The sequence below is a fragment of the Danio aesculapii genome, chromosome 19 (assembly GCF_903798145.1).
Source record: "Danio aesculapii chromosome 19, fDanAes4.1, whole genome shotgun sequence".
In the NCBI taxonomy this organism is placed as follows: Eukaryota; Metazoa; Chordata; class Actinopteri; order Cypriniformes; family Danionidae; genus Danio; species Danio aesculapii.
Genome location: NC_079453.1, coordinates 9,391,303 through 9,411,310, shown reverse-complemented (window position 1 = coordinate 9,411,310; position 20,008 = coordinate 9,391,303). Strand labels below are relative to the sequence as shown.

Here is a 20,008-nt window from a genome sequence, read left to right as displayed (position 1 = left end):
AGTTATTAACATCTACACCTTCCTCAATCCTAAACCCAACCATCAGTTATTAACGTCTACACCTTTACCAATCCTAAACCCAACCATCATAGTTATTAACGTGTACACCTTCCCCAATCCTAAACCCAACCCTCACAGTTATTAACGTGTACACCTTCCCCAATCCTAAACCCAACACTCTGTTATTAACGTCTACACCTTCCCCAATCCTAAACCCAAAACTCTGTTATTAACGTCTACACCTTCCCCAATCCTAAACCAACCATCACAGTTATTAACGTCTACACCTGTCCCGATCCTAAACCCAACCATCATAGTTATTAAAGTCTATACCTACTCCAACCCTAACCCAACCATCACAGTTATTAACGTCAACACCTACTCCACACCTAAACCCAACCATCATAGTTATTAAAGTCTATACCTACTCCAACCCTAAACCCAACCATCACAGTTATTAACGCTAACACCTACTCCACACCTAAACCCAACCATCACAGTTATTAACGTCTACACCTACCCCAATCCTAAACCCAGTCATTAGTTATTAAAACCTACTCCAACATCACAGTTTTTAACGTCTACACCTATCCCAATCCTAAACCCAACCATCAGTTATTAACGTCTACACCTACTCCACACCTTAACCCAACCATCATAGTTATTAGCATTTATACCTACCACAACCCTAAACCCAACCATCACAGTTGTTAACGTCTACACCTACTCCACACCTAAACCCAACCATCACAGTTATTAAAATCTACACCTACCCCAATCCTAAACTCAATCATAGTTATTGAGGTCTACACCTTCCCCAAACTAAACCCAACTGCCACAGTTATTAACATCTATACCTACTCCACACCTAAACCCAACTATCACAGTTATTAACATCAACAACTACTGTCCACGTCCACTGTACACGTACAGCCAAGAATTGGGGAGGCTTTCATACTTGACAAGGACATCATTGTACTTTTATTTGCATAAGTATTTAGTATAAGTGTTTCCACCATCCTGCCAGCAACATCTCGTTGTGACATCTTGCATGGTTCAATGGGATCTTAGTAACAGCAAGTTACGCCGGTACTACATGAAGTAACCTTTCAAGTTACGCCCCAGCAGGGGCGGATTTAGGCATGGGTAATCGCCCAGGGTGGCATCGTGCTAGAAATACCCACCCCGGCGTAATATGATTGACAAACCAGTAGTTAGGGTAGAGTAGTTTACTTTTAAAAACATTTTAAACCGGCACACATTTGGTTTAGTAGTCGACCATTGGTATTTTGGTTGTCAAGTATTTGTGCATGCATACAGATTGGAAAAAAAACATGCACATGACATTATGGTGTTAACTAATTTGTGTTTTTGTAATTTACACAGAGATAATAAAGGTATAATTTTTCAAGTATTTGTATTTTTAATTCTATTTCCAAAAGTTTGCATTTCCAGGCATCTCTATGAGTAACAGATTGTAGTTGAAAATGAATATATGCAAACAGACCCTCAAACTCTATTTCACAAGCTTGCTCATTTCTTCACAAAGATACAGTATCAGAATATCTCCCTTTGTTATGTTCTCTTTTACAAAACACCAACTCAGAATCATGCAAAACAGGGACCGATATGCAAACCATAGGGACAACGACACAATCCCTTTATGGATGTAGTTTCCTCATTCGGCAGACACTGCTGAGCTCTGTTTAGCACTGGGAAATGCAAACTGATTTATTGAACACGAGCATGCTTACCTTCACCCCACAGAACCTTTCATGAATGAGGCTTGCTTTGCGCTTGATGGCTTCCTCCTTCTCAATAGACCTAGTGTTAGAACATATGAAAGGAAACTGAATGAGCAATAACTAGATTAGGAAACGTTCTAAAGAAAATCTGAGAGAGAAAAAACTACAGTGCTAGAGTAGTGTGGTTGCAATGGTTGCTGGAGTATTTTCAGTGGCTTTAAACATGTTAATGAACACTGGTTGGATACTAGGATTGAATTCCAGCAAAATATCATTTAATTTCTTACCTATGCCACTTATCCACTAACACTGTTATTGGTAATATTATTATATGATACAAAGCAAGATGAAGTAGGTCTATGACATTACTAGAAAAATGAAAAGTTGAAAAGGGTTAACTGTGAGGCTCTGAGAAATACATATAGATAAATATTTACCCTTCTTTAAGTATGTTGTAAATGGCTTGTTTGGTCTGGGCATCCTCTCCATTTCCGTTCTCTATACTTGTAGTCTGGCTCTTTATGAGGTCAGGGGTCACCTGAAAAAAAAAAAAGACATGTCAAAGGAGCATTGCTATTTTTAAATCTTATTTACTACTACTTAGACAGCACTAAAAGGTGTAAAACTAAAAACCAAAGGCAGATGACACATGATTTGGGATGAGGTTTGATGATTAATTGACATGAATTTTGTTTAACTAACGGAATGAAAAGGAGTGACACGGTGGCTCAGTGGTTACACTGTTGCCTCACAGCAAGAAGGTTGCTGGTTCGAGTCCTGACTGGGTCAGCTGGCATTTCTTTGTGGAGTTCGCATGTTCTCCCTGTGTATGCGTGGGTTTCCACCAGGTGCTCTAATTTCCCCCACAGTCCAAAGACATGCGCTATAGGTGAATAGAATAAACTAAATTGGCCGTTGTGTATGAGTGTGTGTGAATGAGTGTGTATGGATGTTTCCCAGTAATGGGTTGCAACTGGAAGGGCATCCGCTGTGTAAAATATAAGCTGGAAAAGTTGGCGGTTCATTTGCTGTGGTGACCCCTGATAAATAGATAGACTAAGCTGAAGGAAAATTAATAAATGAATGAAAAAGTCTGGCATATGTCATCAAATAATAGTCTGCTGTTTACAGCAGAAGATCCAGCTCTTCTAATTAAAGGGTTTAGTTAACCCAAAAATGAAAATTCTGTTACTGAATATTTACTCTTATGTCCATCCAAACCACAGAGACCTTAGTTCATCTTTGAAACACAAATGAAGACGTTTTGGATAATATCTGAGAGATCCCTTATCCTCCATAGATTTCAATGGTTCACTCATTCAAATTCTGCCTTTAGTGGTTCAGTTGAAATATTAGCCACATAGCTGTGAACTAATGTATATCCCGGGTGCCTGTGCACGACTTCCTCCATTTCAAACAAAACACAAGCATATTCGAGGTTTACGTCAGCAATGCAACCCACATAAACAACACAGCACTATCATGAATGTGCTGCCCTATACTGACACTGAGGAAAAGAAATTGTTGAATAAAGTTATTTTTGTTTCATGTTCACACAAACATATTATCGTAGCTTCATAATATTCTGACTGAAGTATCCAAAGAACAAAGTATCTTCATTTGTGTTCTGAAGATGAACGAGGGGTCTGTGGTTTGAAACTACATGAGGGTAAGTAATTACTGACTGAATTTAAATTTTGGGGGTGAACCATATCTTTAAATACTACAAGGTTAAAGTTTTGTTGATAATTAAGCCTGAACAAGCTAATAAATTACAGTAAGATCAATAACAATCCTTTAGGAAGATACAACATGTTGAGTTTTGATGTCAAGGTTAAGCAACAACACAAGCAAGACCTTTAGGACTCACTGGTTTCTTTGGTACAGCAGGGGGTGCCTCCTTGGGCACAAACAGCTTTGGTGATTGGTTGAAAGCGAGAGGTTTGAAGTTGGGGACAGCGGCCACTTTAGCAACAGAGGTGGCGTCTCGTCCTAGACTGCCAGTTGATGATGGTTTCGTTGAGTTGAGTTTGGGCACTGTAGCTGAAGTAATGGGGGCATAGGGGTTTATTGTCGGCGAGGTTGATGAGGTCTCTTCAGAAGGTTTGTTGAGAGCATCTGCACTCTGAGAGCGAACTCTGTTATCAAGTCGAGGCCGAGTTTGTGCTTCTGAGTTAAGAATGTCACCAGAACCACCACCACCAAAGCGGCTAATGAGTTTATTAATTGGAGCCAAGGATTTAGTGTCTATAGCTGGGGCCTGATCCTCATCTTGTGCAGAAGAGGGAGGAGGGAAAGATCCATTTAGCCCTGTCCCATTCAGACTACTCCCAATCCCATTCTGTTTGACCTTCCTAAGGCCTGCTTCGTTAAAAGCATCATTGTCCTTTTTGTCTAACTTGGGAGCAAGAGTAGAGGGGGTGAGGCGTTCTGTAGTCCTGGGCTCGGCTTCACCTTGAGTCCCAGCCTGTCCATCGCCAGGTGGCCTCCTTAAAGGACTTCCAAAGTCTTCATCTGGAGAACTAGGTTGGTCAGTAGGGTTATATGAACCTTGGGGAGCTCGAGCCCCTTCCCTTTGTCCCAGAAGCATGGTGTTATATGGGGATGTCTGAGAGATAACTGGGGGTGCGCTCTGGATTTGTGGTTGAGTCTTCAGCTGTACTCCATAAGAGTCCCCTTTTTCTCCATCCTGGAGCACCACATAGGGCTGTCCTGAAATGCCTTGAACTCGCACAGCTACTCCATACTTAGACGGCGAAGGAGTCCCATTGCTGACACCACCAACTCCATTGGCCAGTCGACTCCTGTCTGGAAACCCTCCGCCAGCATCATCCAAATCTTTGATGAAGCGAATCTGGACACCGTAGTCTAGAGGGGGCTTCCTGTCTGCAGAGAGGGAACTCATTGTGACCTGCTGTGGAACAAAGAAAAAAAATGCAATAAGTCTGTGCAGCAGTCCATTTAGAGAGTAAGGAAAATGGCTAGACTGTCTGATGAACTAAGTCTAAGTGCTCAAAGAGACGACGGACACACAAACAAGGCACAACATGTATTCTAAAGCAATGGACCAAGTAAACCACTTATTAAATGTTTCATAAATAAACAATGTATTTGTTTGAAATACTGTCTGACTAACAGACTGTATGATTTTAAGATTCTACAGTAGGTTACATTTACTTTTCACAACTCACAATCACGAAAATTATTGCACTTTAACTCATGTAAATTTTAAATGTCACCTAGTATGACAACAAAATGTCGTCAACACTTTTTGTTTTAACAAAATCTATATCCAGTTTTCTTATGATTACTAAAAACCCAAACAAACTTTTGTATTTTTTAGTCTAGTCATTTTGATGTTGCTTTTTTCATCTTTTAAAATTTGTGCTAGTCTATAGGGCTGAGTGATTAATCAAAAAGTCATCAAAAATCAACCCGCCAAAACAGGGAGAACATGAAAACTCCACACAGAAACGCCAACTGACCTAGCCGAGGCTCGAACCAGCGACCTTCTTGCTGTGAGGCAAACATGCTACCCACTACGCCACCGTGCAGCCCTTAATGTAAATTAGCATGTACGTTTTTTTATATGTTTATATTTATGCCATTATGAATTTAAAAAGTGGCAGTTTTATTTATTTAATACATGGAAAAAACGTACTTGAGTATATGCTAGTATTTGGGTTTTGAGTGTGCTTTGCTTTTGTTTTTCTGATCATTTTAAATTTACAGTTTGTTACAACATACAATACTTGATAAAGTCTTGAAACGTGATTTTTTTGTACCCAAATTAGTCTTTGCCAAAGTAGGCAAAGAAATGACGAAACTCAATGTTTCTTTGATTCATTTTATATATATATATATATATATATATATATATATATATATATATATATATATATATATATATATATATATATATATATATATATATATATATATATATATATATATATAAATAATCAAAAGAAACATTGAGTTTCATCGTTTCTTTGCCTACTTTGGCAAAGACTAATTTGGGTTGGGTGGGTAACAGGACACCACCTTTTTTAAGGACTACACCACTGCTTGAAAGGGCATATTTTCTATTACAATAAAACTGTTATTTACATTAAAATATTTGTTACCGGAAGATTCATGAATACACTGTTTAAAATATTATTTACAGGATATACAAGAGTTATTTTACTTAGAAGAGATACTGCTTATTTTCTACTTTTGAAAACATAGAAAACTATTTAGTTTGTTTCCAAAAGTGCAAGTTATTTTTTTTTACTTTTTTTATAAGGATTTATATGGTTTTAGGTAATGTGCGTTTTAATTTCAGTTGTTCAACATTGATGTTCAATAAATAATCATAGATAGTAAGTAGATAGTGTGTTTCTTTTAATTATTTTACAATCAATTAATGCACTCTTCATTCAAAAATCTCTCACTTGTATATGTGAGCATATTTACGGTCCAAAAACCTGTCAGTGAACTGTGAGGGCAAAAAAAAAATACAATAAACAAATAAAATAATCATTCATTAATCGTAAGAGATAAAATGTTTAGTTAATTGAGATTTTAATTTAGGCCAAATCGACCAGTCCTGCTGGTCTATTAATGTTACTTATTACCCAAGAGACTTCCTGATATAGTGTCACACCTTGGTAAATAGAAATATGAAGCAGTTTTATACATGACACAACTATCAGGTGTCGTCACAGGTATTGAAAGTCTCACATGTGAAAAAAGAAAGATATTGTTTGTATGTGACAAACAGGTGTGCCTGCTGGTAAGAGCAGGTTCTAGCACATTCCACTCCGGTTCCCGTCTTCCCATTTTCCTAGAACAGTTTCATTACACAAGTATGCTAACATTAGCTCAAAAACACCTTATCTCCATGTAGGCAACATTCTGTAACTTACATTAAAGCATTTTACAGCATAAACTGCACCTTTACCACATCAAAGAAGTGGAGTCAGTCCGTGGAGCAACTGAGCTACTGGTGTTTTAAATAGACGCATGTGTGCTCTATTGTATAATCAAGTGATGCAGAAAACATTCACAGCTATGCAGGGCATCATCAAAAGCCCTCGTTAGATCTCCACACCCGATTGGATGTTGCTTGAAGTTTTGAAGCCATTTCTACCTCCAAGTCAAGAATTCTATAGTGGTTATACTGTAAGTAGCATGTTGCATTCGGTGTTAAACACCAACTTATAATGCACCAGCATACCGCTTTAGGCAAAAACTTGAGATGTAATATAACAGTCCATAAACTCTGGTCTATCAATGAATAACTACTTGAAAGCAGGGATTTGGTTACATTATAACTGTCAGCACCCCTGTTGGAGCATAAGGTCTGATTAGCTACTGAAAGTCAACCATTGTCTTCCTCACATAGACAGGATTCCAGGCATTCCTGCAAATTGGAACCCAACCATGTGATCATCAGATAAAAAAAAATCATCAGTTAAAGGAGATTGAAACTGTACGTTTTGAATAGCCTATACATTTGGATGAATTTAATGCAATATGGAAGTCACATGGGTGTACACATCTTAAAAAAACAGTACTAACCCTTCTTCAAACCACAAATCTCTTTGATAAAAGTGTCTAGAATGACGGATAAGCACCGTGTGAAAACCCCTTATGTGTACGTCTGCCAAACTTTAAAGCTGTGAACTCTGGATAGGCATGTGGACATGATTCTGATTCTCACCATCCAAAAAGCACTGGGTCTCACCTGCTATTAGAATGGCTGTTTGTTCTTGGAGGAAGGAATTCTCTGTGCTATTATTCATTCATGCGGTAAAGTTAAAGAGATAGTTCACCCCAACATAATGAAAATTCTGTCATCATTTACTCATCCTCCATTTTTTTTCCCAAATCTTTACTGATATTCCTAAGAATGTTGGACAAAAGCAGCCATTGACTTCCATAGTATTTTTTCCATTGATTGTAATGGCTGTTTTTCCATATGGTCTTCAGACTATCTTTGCTGTGTAGTGTTCAATGTGAGAACGAAATTCAAAATGTTCGAACCACTCAAGTGTGATTAAATGTTGAGGAAATTTTTTTGGTGTGAACTAGGTCCTATTTACTGTTGTATTCTGCACTTTGAAACTCATATGCTATTTAACTACAAAAACATTTATTATTATAATTATTTTTAATATTATTGCAAGTCTTTAACAGACTCTTTTACCATCTACAGTTGAAGTCAGAATTAATAGCTCCCTGAATTATTAGCCCCCCTGTTTATTTTTCCCCCAATTTCTGTTTAACAGATAGATGATTTTTTTTCAACACATTTCTAAACATAATAGTTTTAATAACTCATCTCTAATAACTGATTTATTTATCTTGCCATGATGACATTAAATCATATTGACTAGATATTTTTCAAGACACTTCTATACAGCTTGAAGTGACATTTAAAGGCTTAACTAGGTTTATTAGGTTAACTAGGCAGGTTAGGGTAATTAGGCAAGTTATTGTATAACGATAGTTTATTCTGTAGACTATCGAAAAAAATATATAGCTTAAAGGGGATAATAATTTGACCCTAAAATGGTTTTTAAAAAATGTTAAACTGCTTTTATTCTAGCCTGAAATAAAAAACAAATAAGATTTTCACCAGAAGAAAAAATATTATAAGACATACAGTGAAAATGTCCTTGCACTGTTAAAATCATTTGGGAAATATTTACAAAGACTTGGTGAAACATATCAATCATTTTATTAATCAAAGCTCTCAACTTTTGTGGTTTAAGATGAGAGTGCAGAATTCAGTCATTTTGCATGACAACTCTCCTGTATTTTCAGTGATTATTTAATTTCCTTTGATTGGCAACTAAATTTATAAGCTCATCATATTTGCATGGAATAAGTTATTATTCTCAGCATTGGAAAAATGAGCGTAATAACATGCTAATTCTGAAGCAGACTGAAGCATTACATTCATTTTCATGTCTAACTTTATTCACAATAGCCATAAATGTTTAGTTTAACTGTGCATGGCTATTTTTTGCCCCATGGGTCATTTTGGGTTCATTTTGGTGGCATCTTTGCTTTAAGCCCTATTACCTTTCCAAACCTTGGCTTGTTGGTCCTCACATGTTTTATGTTGTCAACCAAACTGCCAAAGTTCACGAGGCCACATTTTATGACAAGCATATGTTTCCTAAATTGATCCTCAATTTTACTGCATTACTGTTTCAACACCTTAATCATATCACACATAATTTTGTATATCAGAACTATGAAATTAAAGTTGAATTCATCTGATGCAGTTGATTGTCAATAAAGAAACAACATTGTTATGGTTATATGGTTCTATGTCTTTTGATTATTTTGTTTGGATGTTAAGAATGATGTCAATGGACATTGCACTCAAAAATAAAGACAGATTGGACTTAACTATTGGAAAAGTCCTCCATACATCACAATTTCAGCAAAAGGTCCAGTTATGACCTTAGATTTAAAAGTTTATCAAAACAACAGTTATAAAAAAAAAAAGCTTCCAAAGATGCATTGTTCACTAGAAGTAAGATTACTTATTTATTTTGTGGCAACTTAAAAAATCCAATATTTACCCAATAATTTATCTTTATCTCAAAGTCAAAACAGTCAAATAAATACCTAAAAATACATTTCCATTTTGGTGTGTTGAATTCTGCAGAAAACAGAAAGCCTTAAAGTCACCATTCATGTAAATGTTTCCACTATGTACGGTTACAGATTTGCATGATAGATTTGTATTACAACAGAGCCTATAGTTTTATATAATAAACGTGTGTCAGAAGAAAAAAACAAGATTATTTGCTTGTTTTAAAGTTTTCACTTATATTTTTACTTTAAACAAGACCATATTTTTGCTTGTCTAGAAAATGAGTCTTGATTTAAAAATGTTTAATATTTGGACTAGAAACAAACACAAAAAGTTTAAGCAAGAAAACATTTTTGCAGTGTACCACTCTCTTTGAAATATTAGTACCCTGAAGATACTTGTCTATGAAACGTGTTGGCTTTAATCCATTAATTGCTATCTGATTGATGTGACTGTCAGGAAAATGCTATTTATGTCAAATATGCAAACACAATAACCAAACATGGGCATCTCTCACTTTTCACATTCCAAATGATCACCAAACATGGTCGAAAATTGAATAAATGGTAAATACATTGAATGAACCAAAAAATACAAATCTTGTATTTGAATATCATGTTTTCGCAGCCATATTTTAATTGTTTTTTCCCATCTAGTCATACTGTTGTTGTTGTTGTGTGTGAAGTTAGTTCTCCCCAAGTTCACACAGGTGTCAGCAAAAAGGAAAAAAAACATCAATTATGAATTTTCCACAAACATTTGGCCACCAGAAAGTATCAAAACTATTCTAATCTTCCATTTCAGTACATAATGTTTAATTTGAGTTATTTTATTACTTTAAGAAGTTCTGTTTTTCTTTAATTCTACTCATCATTATGCTAATATAATTCTTTATCAACAACTTTTTCAGACCACTGGATAGTGGTAAAAAATAATAAAGCACAACATTTTGATACAACTTGTGAAAGAAATGAAGACTAGAGATCTCCATGTTTTACTGCCATCTATAATAGTCAGTCCCTACACTGTAAAAAATGGGTTCCACACAACTCTTCATGTTGTCCCAACACAAATCGATTAAGTTAACTTAATCACTTTTACAAATTTAAGTGGATTGAACATAAAACAATTAAATTGTCCCCTAAAATCGTAAGAATGTGTGTTATTTCAGCTCATTTTAATTAAGTAGTTTGAACAAGCAGCAAAAGTCCTTTTTGAGTGCAACTAAAAGCTTTTATCAGTAGCTTTTCTGCTTGCTTATTGTCCATGTAAGGAATTCCCCAACTTAGGTAATATGATAGCTTTTGGCACATTTTTCTGATTAAAAAAAACATCTTTTATGTCCTTGGTTATTTGATATGCAAGCTAAGAAACAAGACCAAAACTATTATTTTGAATCCAATGTTTTAAAACAGGTCTTAAAAAACTACACGTGTTGTGTGCTTATTGATTGTGATCTGTTAATTATAATACCTGCCAGTGTATTATACTATAACACGACAGGGTATAATTTGGGTTTGAGGCTAGATTTGAATTACAGTAATTTTACAATGCCGATCCAGTATGTTCTAGTTACACAGTGTTGGAAATAACCAGGAGCAAAATATTAATTACACTGAGACGGGCACTTTTTAGAGGAGCTCTTTTTTCAGGGTTTCTGCAGGTTTCACAAAGTCAAATTTAAGACCATCAAGAATTCAGTTTTAGACTTATATAGGGCTTAACACTAAGGATTTTTAAATGGCCCAGCAGAATGTTTTTTTACTTAAAAAAACAAATTCTAATTATTAATTTCTTAGCCACATATTTAAACTAACGAGTCAAAACAAGCAGACCCTAGTTGTCTACATACTAACTTAACAAAAACTCTTAAGACCTTCGAGACAATATTTCTATAAATTTAAGACTTTTTAAGACCTAAAATTTAGTTTTTGAAATGTAAGACATTTTAAGACCCCGTTTTTGTCCTTGAGTTTTACAAATATAAAGTGAAAAAGACGAGGAAGCACAAGCAAAAATACAGAATGAAAGGATTTTGTTTTTGGTACTGGTCAAATTGCGTCACACCCACTCAGCAAGTCTGTCAGGCAGTATCGGTGGGACCGAAACCAGCATGTTGTTTTAATACACAGGGTTAAAGTTACAATAAAACACACAAAACTAATGTTTATTTAACGACTACAGTTTTGGCTTATTGATTAGTTTTCTTTGTTATAGATATACACTTACAATAAACAAAAAAAATCATGCTAATCATAATCATAGATCATTTTGACTTCATTATTTAAGAAGACAACAGACCGCGCATCCTCACAGTAATCCACTCTGCAGCTTTCACATACAAAGCAACAGGTGTATATCTGCTTCGCTCAGCAGAACTTGTTTGTAAATGTGAAAGCCGTGTGATTATGGATTATAACAACTCGAATGCTGGACTCAAACCCGCAGCCATGGGCAGCATCAAAAACAAAAAGCCCAAGGTAAATAATACACCGCTGAGCAAACAAAGAAATTCCGCCTGCTTACCTGTTTTCCGAGACCTTCAGCAATGACCTTCGCAACGCATACAGTACCAAATAAGCCTTTTTTATTGATTTGTTGTGAATTTTAAAACTCCTCGTTGAGACGGAGGATGGACAGTCCATGCAAAAACTGTCAGTGCGTTTTTTTTCCCGAAACAACCTGTTGCCTTTGCGTCATCGACCCGCCCTTCTTAAGCTACCATTGGCTGGCGAGTTCTCCCAAGGCCGTTCGATTGGAACACGTGATTGGCCGTGATCCAATGTCAATCTAATACTAATAATTCAGGAGAAGTCCATTAACAAAGTTAAGAAACTTGATGCCTCGGTTTATTGACGGTAAAACTGCATTTTGGTTTAAAACACAGTAATATGAAACTAACCACACAATAATTAATGTTATATTGATGATAAATTATTGTGTGATTAAACAATTAACAGTTTAAGTCAGACAGAAGTTGAAAAAGGGACACTTAACCTTTAAAAATAACTAAATTTTCATTATATTTCATTCAATTTTCACTAAAGTTTATTTTGTTAAACTCTTAATCTCTCAAGTTATAATGTTTATGATTTATAGTGTGTGTGGAAAAAGTATAATATTCTGCAGCATTACTATTTAACCCCAAAATCCAGATTTAATTTTCAAGAATTACCAGGTTTTCTGAGGGGTTGTTTTGCTTTCTGAGTAAAGCTCTGTGCTGTCATACAACCTATAGACAATGTTGAGGGATGTAAACCGAAACATTGATCCCAGCATATTTCTTTGATAAAGAATATTATGATAGCTGCTTTAACATAAGTTATGATTGAATTGCCTCTTGTTACAGTAATGAAATAGTTTGATAACGAGCAGAAAATGTTCATGGCATCACCACATTGAAATGGTCTATTACAGTAGCTAAAAAACTACTACAAATAATGTTTTACAATATTTTGAAACCTTGCACATCAAGTTCTTACCAAGTCAGTTAAAATTACAACGGCATCGAAACGCTAACGATTTAAAGGGATAGTTAACACAAAAATAAAAATGCCCTCATCATTTTCTCACACTCAAGTGGTTCTAAACTGTAATGACTTTTTTTAACAAAACAAGAGAATGTTGGGGAAGAAAGCAGCCATTAGCTACGTTTCCATCCATCTATTTTTATGCGCATTTTGGATACGCTCATAAAAAATGGTTTATGGAAACAGCAAGATGTGCATAAATTTGTAAAAATGCGCATAAAATCATATGCACATAACAGAGTAGAATAAACTTTTTATTCAATAAGAAAAAATGCACAAACTATGATGGAAACACTTTTACCGAAACAAATTCCAGTATGCGCATTAAAAAAAGGTCATGTGATTTTTTTATAAGGGATCGTGTGGTGGTAAAAACATGTGTGAATGGACAAACCAGCAGGCTGACCACACTGTAAAACATCTGAAATGCTGTTTTGGTCATTCTAACACACCAGTATTAGTGTTATTATATTATTAATTACCTCCAGAATTGTCAAGAGCATCTGTGCTCCGTGTCTGACGCCTTCAAACGCCACCACCCGTTGATTGCGTGTCAGCATACTGCCTTCTAAAGCACAAGTCATTTATTAAATGAAGAAAAGATTGACGCAGCTTCTCCTACCGCAGCAAATTCCATTTTTACTTTTAATATTTTTGGCGCCAGTCATTCAGCAAGTGACCATTTTGTTCTCTTTGACTACTTGGATGGAAACGTTGCATTATATGCATGTCTTATATGCGATATTCCAGTTATATAAATTTAATTCACATCTTCATTTGGAAACATAGCAACTGACATCCATAGTAAAAACGAAACATACTATGGACATCAATATAAATATATACTGAAGGAGAAAGCGGCCATTGATGTCACTTCCTGATTAACTGGCGCCAAATATCAAAAGTAACAACGCAATTTGCTGCGGTAGGAGAAACTTTTCTATATTTAATAAATGACTTTAAAGCAGTGTTTCTCAACCATGTTCCTGTAGGACCACCAACACTGCATGTGTTTTGGATGTCTCCTTTGTCTTTCACACCTATTACAGGTCTTTCAGTTTCTACTAATGAGCTGATGATCTGAATTAGATGTGTTTGGTTAAGGAGACATGGTGAATATGCAGATCTGGTGGTCTTCCAGGAACGTGGTTGAGAAACATTGCTTTAGAGCATAGGTCTCACACTCAATTCCTGGAGGGCCGCAGCTCTGCAGTTTTGTTCCAACCCTAATCAAACACCCGCTTATCCAACTAATCAAGGTGTTCAAGACTACTAGAGACTATTGTGAGTTGGAGGTGGTTGAAGCTAAACTACGCACAGCTGTGGCCCTCCAGGAATTGAGTTTGAGGCCCTTGCTTTAGAGCAGTGTTTCTCAACCACGTTCCTGGAGGACTACCAACACTGGATGTCTCATACTTTCACACCCATTACAGGTCTTTCAGTCTCTGCTAATGAGCTGATGATCTGAATCAGATGTGTTTGGTTAAGGAGACATGGAAAATGAACTTGTGGTCCTCCAGGAACATGGTTTGAGCAACACTGATTTAGAGTACCTTTCAGAAAGAAGAGCTGAAAATGAATGTGTTAATAGGAAAAGGGTATCTTTAACTTCATGACTTGGTTTATAGGGGTTTCGACCCAAATTTAATACAATAAAACGGTCACAAGAAGACTTGTAAAAAACGAATTCAGTTTACTTCTTTCAGTACAGAGCCAGAGCCCAGAACACTCCCCCATATTACTGCACAACGCTGGCGAATGGAGGGCACCAGAGCAAGCACATTGAACAGCAAACACACAGGTACATAAAAATTCAAATATAAGAAAAAGGCAAGATGGACAGAATTGTAGAAATAAAAAAAAAAGAAACTGCAAACATCTTTCTCTGCAACAACATTTGAGTTCGTTCTGTTATTTGGTCTACTTCATAGCCCAGGATGAGGCCTAACTGGAACAATAAAAGTAATGCTTATAAACAGTTCTGACACAGTACTGCATTGGTTAACATGCAATCCAAAGACCACATACATATTGTCCACTTGTGTGTCAAAACAGTAAGTAGCTGTACATAAAGAGAAACAATCTAGAGGTTGCACTGACAATGAAATCGCAAAAATTCTGTCAGATTGCCAATGTGTTCAATGACGGACACATTGAAATATTGATTATCTACATGTCTTACATGCCTTTTTCAGGACACTGCCAGTTTCCTTTGGATATACTGAAATGGAGATCGCTGAGAGGAGAGGAGGTTGTGTGGTGACTATACACTCTTGCCTTAAAAAGCAATCTTAGCCAGACATGTCAAATTTTTGAGGTAGCAAGTTGGCATCAGTGCTTTGCAGATCAAGAAGTTGGATTTTGAAAAATTAAATAAAGATTGGACAGCTTATTGGATGCTGATCTTGGGTATAATCACAGAAAAGTTTAATTCTTTATACAAGTTTTGAATTTAGATTTTTGTTCTGGCCAGAATCAAGCTGCTTCCCCAAATTTGCCACCAAGGTAAAATGAAGACCTACGAGTGCAACAATCATAAACAGCTGAATCTTGAAAATGTGTCATGATATTCTATATACAATTATTTCCAACATCTGATATAATGAGTTTCATTCAGCGACATGGGCCATAAAAGTGCTTATAAGGTCTGTGAAGAAACAAATGCAAGAAGTTGCTTCAGAATAAGAAGTTTACTTTAATCCATACGTCTCGCTCTCCTCTGGTTCTCAGGTTTATTCTTCAATTCAATTTCACTTCCTCAACCGTGAAACACAAGACATGAAGCACCAAAAAACCTATAAAACATCCCTCTTCACCCATCTTCCTCCCTCCCTCAGCCATCATTTGCAGCCACTAGCTGTCCCAATCCCTGGCGCACATAAACCGCTTGAATCTCTTTAGTCTTGAGGCAAAAGTCACATGCCCACACTGCGGCACTCTCCCTGGTTAGCAGCCCATATGCTGGCTCAGTTAGGCCAGTGCAGTCTCTATGAAACCATCGTTGGCAAGAGGCCTCACACAGATGGCCTCTTGATCATCGTGCACTTCTGAAACTGCAAAGGCCGCAAGGAAACACCATGCCCCCACCTAGCTTTGGGGGACCAGAGCCTGGGCCAGCAGATGTTGGAGCGGGTCCACTGGGAAGCGGAGACTGGGTGTTGGGAGTAGAGTTAGAGTTGATGGAGGATTGGGGTTGCTACTGGGGTGTTGCTGCCACTGCTGTTGTTAAGGTTGTTCTGGTTGGAGTTGGGGGCTGTTTGGCATTGGACCACCAGGAGCGTTATTCTGCTGACTGTAGGTGTGGAGCCTGGAGCAGAGTTGGGTGGTGTTGGTTGTTGCTGGTTTGATGGGGTGTTGGGTCCAGGGCCACCGGTGGAGTTGGGTGAGTGGGGAGGATGCTGATTGTTTGGCGCTTGAGGCTGGGGACCATTCAGCGGACTGTGGGGGATGAATTGGATTGGGGGGTTGAGGGCCGACTGGGGTTGTCCTGGGGTGTTTGGGATTGGGTTGTGGAACATCTTGAGGGAAGCCTCCTCCAGGCTGTGGGTTGTCCAGGGGCTGGGGATGGACCAGGGGTGGCATTATTTGATGGAGGGCCAGAGGGGTTAAGGTTAGGTGGTTGCTGCTGAGAGGGAACAGGTGGACCACCCACCTGGACCACCAAAGTTCTTTCCCTCTTCACCAACAGGAGGACTTGATCCAGGGTAGGGGCCATCTTGTGGAGGGAGGAAACTGTCCTTGCGGAGGCATCCCTGGGGTCCACCCACCATATTACCCCCACCACCTCCACCACCCATGCCCATCATGTTCATTCCTCCTCCCATTCCCCCATAGGGTTCATGGGGGCCATGTGGAGGCCCACGGGGGCCAGGGCCGCCAGGTAAGGGAGGGCTGATTGAAGGATGGCCACCTTGTCCATGTGGAGGCTGTTGCTGAGGCATACCAAACCTTGGATGTGGTGGACCGCCTCCGCCTCCTGGACCACCAACCCATTGCTCCCGGTGGACAACATCGGGTTAAATCCCTGTCCAGGATGCATTGGAGGGCTAAAGTTGGGTGGCATATTAAACTGGGATGGGCCTCCTGGTGGAAATCCTCCTCCGCCTCCTCCTCCCCCTCCTCCACCTCCAAAGCCTGGCATGCCCCAAATCCAAGTGGGTGGTGTGGTCCAGTATTTGGTGTTGGTGGACCCAAAAGGGGGTCGTCTGGCCAGGCTGTCCACCTCCAGGTCCTCCTGGGCCACCATGAACCCCATACCTCCTCCCATTCGACCCGGCCCTCCATAGCCACCTCCACAGCCCCTGGGCTGGGCAGAAAGGTGGCACCACCTGGACCACCTCCTCCAGCAGATCGCGATGGTGGACCAAAGTCATCATCAAAAGGATTAGAGGCCACCAGGTGGTCAACCATCGGCGTAGGAGGGGGTGCAAACTCAGAGAGGTGGGAGAATGCTGCCCCCTAAAGAAAATAGCAAGAAATAAGATTAGGACACTGTATTACTTACTTTTCTTATACAGATATTCAATGCAATTATGATTTAAATGTGCTGAAAATAGCTTGACAAAAGAAGCAATAGACAAAAAATTTAATATCAAAAACTAACTGAGAGTTAGACTTCCTCTTCTTTTTCTCTGGGCTCTTCATCTGGGAACCTGCTGAGGCAAAAATTAAATGGGGAACAATGGGTGAAAAATAGGGAACGGAGAAAAGTAGCTGTTAGTCAAGGAACAGGTATATAAAAAAAGCTTTTGATGGTTGAGGAAAAAATAAATAAATCAGAGAGCTCTAACAAATACATGCACAATAAATGTTTAAGTTGTAATTGTCAAGTTGTATTTGAAAGCAAGGACATTAAAGGGATAGCTCACCCAAAAATTAAACTCTGAGTAATTTTTTGGGTGAACCAATCCCTTTAACTGTCCATTTATATCCCCACTGTATAACACTGCTAACATTAACTGCAAACCTGCCTGGCATTTTAAAAAGTTGAATACTCATAATAAACAGATTTTGTAACCATTTTATTAAATTATTATTGTTCATAGTTTTTTTTCTATATTAAAACTTTAATTCTTTTTGTGAGCAAAAAATGTATTTAAACTCATCTCCTGTGAAAAATGGAAAGCGGTTTAATAAAACCATAATAGATTCTTTTAATGTGTAATTATTGATCAAATATTTTGATAGCTCTACCATTCTCATTCTTCATAGGTATCATTTGCGAAATTCATAGTTTGCACCATGTTTTTTGGTTCCCGATTAGATGAGGGAAACTCATTCCTATTTACATCTGCAATTTTTAATCCATCTCTTTTGTCCACTTTCAACAACTTTCCTGATTTAATTCCTCGGGAGGAGTGTATTGGTTAGCTTCATGATTAGGCTTTTTAACTTAGATGCAATAATGTAAAAACCGCTCTGACAATTTATAATATGAACTTGAAAGCAAAGAACAGAAAGCAATGCGTTCTTTTTACACCCATCTCTCCTTCAAAACAAAAGGGATTTTTAATTGTACATCTTTTGTGGCTGTTTTGAATGAATTATTTTCAATACATTAGGATGTAGTCAAAAGTGGACAAGCTCAAGATTTATCAGATCCCATTATACATGCACTTAGCAGTGGCTATTAGTGATCGGATCAACAATATATATTTAATTTGGACAATTACATCCATTCCAAAGTAAAACGTCTCCGATTAACAATCAGACAGCCCAAAATTAAAATAAAAAACCCTGAACCCATGTATGCATGAACACAGCTAGACATACAATAGCTTAATATAAACTATTGATATATGCCATATTAAATAACACAATGTTATAAATTGTAGCATAAGCTTGACAATATGTACAAATAAAACCTAAAGAATAAAAATCAATGATGTTTTATCTCTAAGACAAATTTAAGCTTTTCTGCAACCCTTAAAAGATCCCAAATCCCAAGTAAGAAGCTTGCTCTAGGGCAAACAACAGGTTGGAGAATGCAATATATTAAAAACCCCAACGAACACGCGTGAAAAGAAAAGTGATGCGTGGTTGACACAAAGCTACCCAAAGACAGATCCCCACGAAAACAAGGCCACCGGACATTCAGGCATGTGCGGGACAAGGGAAAGGGAGATTTGCAGCCACAGCTGAGTGGATTCCCGCTCGGAACAGAGATGCGCTGATTGACGGTTTCCTACCTTTGCCTCGTTTTCCTTGCTGCTGCTGTCCCGCCATTAAAATGCCTGTTGGTGCGGTGCCATGACACCGTTCATTTACAGAAATTAGTTTTATGTGACGAAAAGCTCCTCGGGTCCAACGAGTGTCACCCCGCAGTCCCAGATATTGCGCGTGCAATGCTTTAATTTAACTGTACCGGTGGGCCCATTGAGTTCAGGCACCTACTCAGCAACATGTCTGAAGGATGCATCAATGTTTTATGTTTAATGTCAGATTTGTCATCTTCTGCAGATTTGTTACACGCATGCACTCCTAAGTAGCGCCACAAGCCTAAGTTAAACCATCGCAAACAAACGCTGATGATTAAACGACCTTTGCAAGCACGCAAACCAGCCCTGGTGAGAACGTGATTGGAGATGGACTGAATATGAATCCACATCTGCACTGCCTGCAATGTGATCACATACAGATGTGTTTCTACCTGAAGTGTTGTCTAAATGGCATTCAGACGCAAGCACGCCAAGCTCGTCTCGCCATTTTAAACCGCGTTCGATTCGAACGTGCAGTGCGAGGTAAATGACGCGTTAGGCGTTTGAATTTAATTCAAACGTGATTTGAATTCGCGATCTAGCTACCGTTAGCCGTTTAGCCATCAGCAAGCAAGGTAAAGGTGTTAAACGTTGCTCACACCGCTCATTCATCAACACCCGACTGCAGCATCAAGACATGGATGTCAACCCGCATATGACAAACAATCAATGTCAAATAGACTTACGATTTAATATTTATCCCCAAACGCGAAATTGGCCATGTTAATTACGGCCTACTCGTTGCCGGACAAAGAGGGACAGCCGGAGTCGACTCGCGCAGGGCATGTGTGGGAGATAGGGGAGGTCGGGATAAATCGTTTTAGCTGTTCCGATGAGCTGTTTACGTTTGTTGTAATCTAACAGAAATGTTTTGTATTT

The 20,008-nt window shown here is 38.1% G+C and overlaps 2 protein-coding genes across 2 annotated transcripts in view; both read right to left on the bottom strand.

Annotated features, from left to right (window-relative positions):
- Nucleotides 1-11,987, bottom strand: part of cgnb (cingulin b) — a 39,149-nt gene extending 27,162 nt beyond the window's left edge. Inside the window, 4 exon segments of the mRNA XM_056480176.1 lie at nt 1,755-1,824; nt 2,183-2,283; nt 3,616-4,659; nt 11,869-11,987. Of these exon segments, the coding sequence (XP_056336151.1) occupies nt 1,755-1,824; nt 2,183-2,283; nt 3,616-4,650 (1,206 nt within the window). The 5' untranslated portion in view covers nt 4,651-4,659; nt 11,869-11,987.
- Nucleotides 11,988-14,910: 2,923 nt separating this feature from the next.
- On the bottom strand, nt 14,911-19,212 carry pygo2 (pygopus homolog 2 (Drosophila)). The gene is given in 19 exon segments (XM_056479968.1): nt 14,911-15,896; nt 15,899-15,926; nt 15,928-16,052; nt 16,055-16,072; nt 16,075-16,124; nt 16,126-16,171; nt 16,174-16,379; nt 16,381-16,418; nt 16,420-16,522; nt 16,524-16,591; nt 16,593-16,637; nt 16,640-16,864; nt 16,867-17,018; nt 17,021-17,063; nt 17,066-17,118; nt 17,121-17,168; nt 17,171-17,330; nt 17,472-17,524; nt 19,061-19,212. Coding segments are annotated over 19 exon segments (1,689 nt in total). The 5' UTR covers nt 19,098-19,212; the 3' UTR covers nt 14,911-15,705.
- Nucleotides 19,213-20,008: the final 796 nt, after the last annotated feature.